Here is a 7,500-nt window from a genome sequence, read left to right on the forward strand (position 1 = left end):
GAAGTACAACATGAAGTACAACAGGAAGTATAACATGAAGTACAACAGGAAGTACAACAGAAAGTTCAACATGAAGTATAACATGAAGTACAACATGAAGTACAACAGGAAGTACAACAGAAAGTTCAACATGAAGTATAACATGAAGTACAACATGAAGTACAACATGAAGTACAACAGGAAGTATAACATGAAGTACAACAGGAAGTACAACAGAAAGTTCAACATGAAGTATAACATGAAGTACAACATGAAGTACAACAGGAAGTACAACAGAAAGTTCAACATGAAGTATAACATGAAGTACAACAGGAAGTATAACAGAAAGTTCAACATGAAGTATAACATGAAGTACAACAGGAAGTATAACATGAAGTACAACATGAAGTACAACAGAAAGTTCAACAGGAAGTATAACATGAAGTACAACAGGCAGTATAACATGAAGTACAACATGAAGTACAACAGGAAGTATAACATGAAGTACAACAGGAAGTACAACAGAAAGTTCAACATGAAGTATAACATGAAGTACAACATGAAGTACAACAGGAAGTACAACAGAAAGTTCAACATGAAGTATAACATGAAGTACAACAGGAAGTACAACAGAAAGTTCAACATGAAGTATAACATGAAGTACAACATGAAGTACAACAGGAAGTACAACAGAAAGTTCAACATGAAGTATAACATGAAGTACAACAGGAAGTACAACAGAAAGTTCAACATGAAGTATAACATGAAGTACAACAGGAAGTATAACATGAAGTACAACATGAAGTACAATAGGAAGTACAACAGAAAGTTCAACAGGAAGTATAACATGAAGTACAACAGGCAGTATAACATGAAGTACAACATGAAGTACAACATGAAGTACAACAGGAAGTACAACAGAAAGTTCAACATGAAGTATAACATGAAGTACAACAGGAAGTACAACAGAAAGTTCAACATGAAGTATAACATGAAGTACAACAGGAAGTATAACATGAAGTACAACATGAAGTACAATAGGAAGTACAACAGAAAGTTCAACAGGAAGTATAACATGAAGTACAACAGGCAGTATAACATGAAGTACAACATGAAGTTCAACAGGAAGTACAACAGAAAGTTCAACATGAAGTATAACATGAAGTACAACAGGAAGTACAACAGAAAGTTCAACATGAAGTATAACATGAAGTACAACAGGAAGTATAACATGAAGTACAACATGAAGTACAATATGAAGTACAACAGAAAGTTCAACAGGAAGTATAACATGAAGTACAACAGGCAGTATAACATGAAGTACAACATGAAGTACAACAGGAAATACAACATGAAGTACAACAGAAAGTATAACATGAAGTACAACAGGCAGTATAACATGAAGTACAACATGAAGTACAACAGAAAGTTCAACATGAAGTATAACATGAAGTACAACAGGAAGTATAACATGAAGTACAACATGAAGTACAACAGAAAGTTCAACATGAAGTATAACATGAAGTACAACAGGAAGTATAACATGAAGTACAACATGAAGTACAACAGGAAGTACAACATGAAGTACAACAGAAAGTATAACATGAAGTACAACAGGCAGTATAACATGAAGTACAACATGAAGTACAACAGAAAGTTCAACATGAAGTATAACATGAAGTACAACAGGAAGTATAACATGAAGTACAACATGAAGTACAACAGAAAGTTCAACAGGAAGTATAACATGAAGTACAACAGGAAGTATAACATGAAGTACAACATGAAGTACAATAGGAAGTACAACAGAAAGTTCAACAGAAAGTATAACATGAAGTACAACAGGCAGTAGATACAATATTTAATATTTAATATTGACATACATACTGTGTAATATCATTACTCTCATTGTCTAATATCTGAATATAATCACCACTATTGGGCAATATATTAATGTGTAATAACTCACACTGTATATAAAAACATACTTATTTCTTATTTGTATATAATGTCTCAACTGTGCACCTTATCCTCCTTATTTTTTACACTACTTATTTTATTCCATGTTATATTTATTTTACGTATACGTTGGCACTGGAAAAGGAGTTGCTGTTAATCTCATTGTACATGTGTATAATGACAATAAAAGGTATTTTATTCTATTCTAAAACTGCTATCATTGCCTTTTCTGGTTTAGATATGAGGACGTATTTCCTGTCACCACTAGGGGGTGCTGATTTATGGAGGGGGGGTGAACACCCATATCCTCTGAGGGTTTGAAGGGGGGGGTTGTTATATTATGAGTCATATATCTCTATTTATTGTGATTACAGCTGTTTAAGTCCAGCTCAATTAATGTGTTATTCAGGGGAGACACGGTAGGAAAGACTGTTTTTTCCTCATACTCTGAGCCAGAAATCTCCACTTCAGCAGCACTTACATACACCGGACCTTCCAGGTGTATTCCTATGTATAACATGTGTATTCCTATGTATAACATGTGTATTCCTATGTATAACATGTATTCCTATGTATAACATGTGTATTCCTATGTATAACATGTGTATTCCTATGTATAACATTAACATGTGTATTCCTATGTATAACATGTGTATTCCTATGTATAACATGTGTATTCCTATGTGTATTCCTATGTATAACATGTGTATTCCTATGTATAACATTAACATGTGTATTCCTATGTATAACATGTGTATTCCTATGTATAACATTAACATGTGTATTCCTATGTATAACATGTCTATTCCTATGTATAACATGTCTATTCCTATGTATAACATGTGTATTCCTATGTGTATTCCTATGTATAACATGTCTATTCCTATGTATAACATGTGTATTCCTATGTATAACATGTGTATTCCTATGTATAACATGTGTATTCCTATGTATAACATGTCTATTCCTATGTATAACATGTCTATTCCTATGTATAACATGTGTATTCCTATGTATAACATGTGTATTCCTATGTATATTCTTAAGGTCTTTACAGAGGGGTTTGTTCACATATCACTCAGTCTGATTTATACAACATTTTATACTTAAAAACGGGGCGAAAATGGATTTTTTACAGTATTTTCTGATTCATTGAGTGATAAAAAGAGAAATCCCAAATCCCCTCTGTAAAAACCTTTGACTCTAGTATTTCAACAAAATAAAACAAGAATTTTGAATCTGGATTTATCCAACGTTCAGATTTCTCTTCTGGAAATATATGCAAATTATATTTAATGAGATAATACCTTATTTGCATATTTAAAGAAGAAAATTCTAAAAACTTGTAATACAAAAGATATTTGCCTTAATGTCAGTAATCAACTGGGGAAGTTTCATGCTGATATCTATTAGTCTTTTTTTTTTCTTCCTATTCACCTGGCGTGTCTCCCCTTAAGGGTGTGTTTTTGTATTTTTCATCCACAGTGTATGTGCACCGCTGCAGAAAACATTAAATCTACTCTCAAAAAACACAGTTTTAAGTGCAGACGGGAAGCTGAATGTCTCTCTAATCTCCTCGGGAACAAACTGCAGAAAACGAGGCCAGTGTTAATATAAGTGGTACAAATTAAACCCTTCATCAGTTTGTGTTAGCTCAGAGAGGATTGGAGAGAAAGTGAAGTGACCTCGACCTCCTGCGAGGATGGAGAGTGACACTGAAGGGAGCCTAATGTAATCTAATCTACGCCGATGATGAGAAACCTTGAGCGCCGGCCGGGAGATTACAGTCCTCTAACGGAGCGAGGGAAACGGGGAAACGAGCGGATAATTAATGTGTGGGAAAGTCTGTTAATCAAAGCAAACAGATGCTGCTGGTTTAACAGAAAGATTAAACGAAGAAAGAGAGAGAGAGAGAGAGAGAGGGTGTTACTCGAAAGGACACGGACACAAAAGAAAACCATCAAAAACAGCAGAGTAAGAGACAAAAACCTCCAAAAAAGCACTACTTTAGTTTAGCAGTAAGCGGTGGCTTCTCTCCCTCTCCGTTTCTCCGTTGATCTGAGTGTTAAATCTCAGCTGTTCCTCTGCTTTGTTATTAATGCCAAGGGCCCTATCTCGCACCCGGCGCAGCACAAAGACCGACCCAGTTGTCAGTTTTCCGTCCAGCGCCCACGTCATTTAAACAGCAAATGCACCTGCTCCCATTTGTGGCCCATGCTGGTCTTACAGGGAGGTGTGTTCAGGTGCATTCTGGGCGTGCTGGTCTTACAGGGAGGTGTGTTCAGGTGCATTCTGGGCGTGCTGGTCTTACAGGGAGGTGTGTTCAGGTACATTCTGGGCGTGCTGGTCTTACAGGGAGGTGTGTTCAGGTGCATTCTGGGCGTGCTGGTCTTACAGGGAGGTGTGTTCAGGTGCATTCTGGGCGTGCTGGTCTTACAGGGAGGTGTGTTCAGGTGCATTCTGGGCGTGCTGGTCTTACAGGGAGGTGTGTTCAGGTGCATTCTGGGCGTGCTGGTCTTACAGGGAGGTGTGTTCAGGTGCATTCTGGGCGTATTGCATATCTTGAGGCAGTGGGAAGTGATGGCACCATTGACCAACAAAAACCTGGTCTAAAGTCAATAACGCAGCATTTCATTGTTATTTTAACAGAGCATTAGTAAAATGCTCCTAGGCTCGTGCACAGCACGTGCACACTATGCTTGTTACACACACAGGGACGCACAGCAGCACACACACACACACACACACACACACACACACACACACACACACACAGGGATGCACAGCAGCACACACACATGCAGAAGATTACAAATACAAATATTACGGTGCAGATCCTCCATCATAACAGCAATGCTCCAAGGTCCAAACGCGCCTGGCTTTTAAAGGGAATGGGAGATGATCTCTGATTGGTTGATTGCATGTTACGCCCAAAACACACCTCTGATTAATGAAGACACTAAGGTCAACCCTTTAGAACCATGACCCCGGCACACGGACCCTTTTTACCGCCGTCAAACTAGCAGAAGTGGATTTGGACACGCCCTAAACACACCTGCAGCAGGTGTTCACGCCGTGACCTCAGACCGTTAATATTAAATAGGGCCCAAAGAGTTTAAAATCACTCATCACTCAGGCTGATTGACAGGGCTCAATCAGTGGGGGCAGATTGTAGATATTATAGTTCTGATAGTTAGTTAAATCCCTTTAATCATTGTTATGTAAGAGCTGTATGATGTCATATGAAACTAGGAGACCACCGGCCCGTCACGTGACGCCGGCTGGCTACAAGCTTCTATGTCTTCTATATCTATGTCACATCTACTGTTTTATATCTAACACACACACACACACACACACACACACACAGACACAGATACACACACACACACACACACACACACACACAGACACAGACACAGACACACACACACACACACACACACACACACACACACACACACACACAGACACAGATACACACACACACACACACACACACACACAGACACACAGACAGACAGACAGACACACACACACACACACACACACACACACACACACACACACACACACACACACACACACACACACACACACACACACACACACACACACACACACACACACAGACAGACAGACACACACACACAGACACACACACACACACACACACACACACACCCAGACACACACAATCACACAGACAGACAGACAGACACACAGACACACACACACACACACACACACACACACACACACACAGACAGACAGACACACACACACACACACACACACACACACACACATCTATGTCACATCTACCGTTATATATATCTATGCCTTGAGCGCCGGCCGGCAGATTACAGTCCTCTAACAGAGCGAGGGAAACGGGGAAACGAGCGGATAATTAATTTGGGGGAAAGTCTGTTAATCAAAGCAAACAGATGCTGCTGGTTTGGTTTAGTAGAAAGATTAAACACAGAGAGTGATACTCCAAGGCTTATCTGACCTTCGAGTCGGGTTAACGAGCCGCCGGAAGATCAGATCTAAAACTTCTCGCTCCGAAGCTTCCTCAAAGTCTTTCAGTCTGTGTGTGTGTGTGTGTGTGTCTGTCTGAGTGTGTGTGTGTGTGTGTGTGTCTGTCTGTGTGTGTGTGTGTGTGTGTGTCTGTCTGTCTGTGTGTGTGTGTGTGTGTGTGTGTGTGTGTGTGTGTGTGTGTGTGTGTGTGTGTGTGTGTGTGTCTGTCTGTCTGTCTGTCTGTCTGTGTGTCTGTCTGTCTGTGTGTGTCTGTCTGTCTGTCTGTGTGTGTGTCTGTCTGTCTGTCTGTCTGTCTGTCTGTCTGTCTGTCTGTGTGTGTGTGTGTGTGTGTGTGTGTGTGTGTGTGTGTGTGTGTGTGTGTGTGTGTGTGTGTGTGTGTGTGTGTGTGTGTGTGTGTGTGTGTGTGTCTGTGTGTGTGTCTGTGTGTGTGTGTGTGTGTGTGTGTGTGTGTGTGTGTGTGTCTGTCTGTGTGTGTGTGTGTGTGTGTGTGTGTGTGTGTGTGTGTGTGTGTGTGTGTGTGTGTGTGTGTGTGTGTGTCTGTGTGTCTGTGTGTGTGTGTGTGTGTGTGTGTGTGTGTGTGTGTGTGTGTCTGTGTGTGTGTGTGTGTGTCTGTGTGTGTGTGTGTGTGTGTGTGTGTGTGTGTGTGTGTGTCTGTGTGTGTGTGTGTGTGTGTGTGTGTGTGTGTGTGTGTGTGTATATGTAAATCCAATGAACTCAACACAAAGAGACAAAAAAAACGACTGAAAGATATGGAGTTAATGTTGTAAACGTAGAGACGTTAACGTTTGGGTCACCTTGTCTCCCAGGAGTTGTGGCTGGATGCCGAAGAATGGCCTCATGGCCATCGCTGGGACGATGGCAGCTCCTTCCTCTGCAGGATGGGGGGCGATGCAGACTCCACCCGTCTCTGCACAGACACAAACACTGCTTCAGAATCAGAATCAGTTTTACTGGCCAAGTGTACGTACATACACAAGGAATCTGACTTTGGTAGGTGTTAACGCTCATGTGAATACTACAAACAGCACAGCTCCCCAGTTCTTTACCTAAATAGCCTAATAACAATAAGCAACAATAAATAAATAACATTAATCAAATACAAATGTATAATATTATTATTAATATACTATAATAACAATAATACTCATTTCATAATTTTCACGTACACGCTTCACACTTCAAGTATTCATGTAAGTCCTACCAAAACCTATGCAAGATGCATGCAGTATTTCTGCTAGCAGCTGGAAACTACAGCTCCCAAAATGCCGTACAATACTGTACAATAGAGACAGTATGTAACAGTAACAGTATGCATGTACAGTAGGCATCCGACGGAGCGGTAACCGAGCCCGACACAGTTAAAATCTCATTTTTTTCTCATACTAATGACACACGTACGTTTGTAGGAAGACATTCAGAAATGTCACCAGATGAGGTCATCAGCTCACACGGGGCAACAAGCTCACGTTAACACAGGCGCGCGCCTACATAATCAGCTGTTTAAACGTAAAATGTTCAATG

General features: G+C 40.2%; 1 protein-coding gene across 1 annotated transcript in view; it reads right to left on the reverse strand.

The window, feature by feature from the left end:
- Positions 1-7,500, reverse strand: part of acss1 (acyl-CoA synthetase short chain family member 1) — a 43,078-nt gene that overhangs the window by 7,948 nt on the left and 27,630 nt on the right. The window contains exon 9 of the mRNA XM_078281510.1: positions 6,774-6,886. Within this exon, the coding sequence (XP_078137636.1) occupies positions 6,774-6,886 (113 nt within the window). The remainder of the gene's footprint in view (positions 1-6,773; positions 6,887-7,500) is intronic.

This window comes from Sander vitreus, chromosome 23, assembly GCF_031162955.1.
Source record: "Sander vitreus isolate 19-12246 chromosome 23, sanVit1, whole genome shotgun sequence".
Classification (NCBI taxonomy): Eukaryota; Metazoa; Chordata; class Actinopteri; order Perciformes; family Percidae; genus Sander; species Sander vitreus.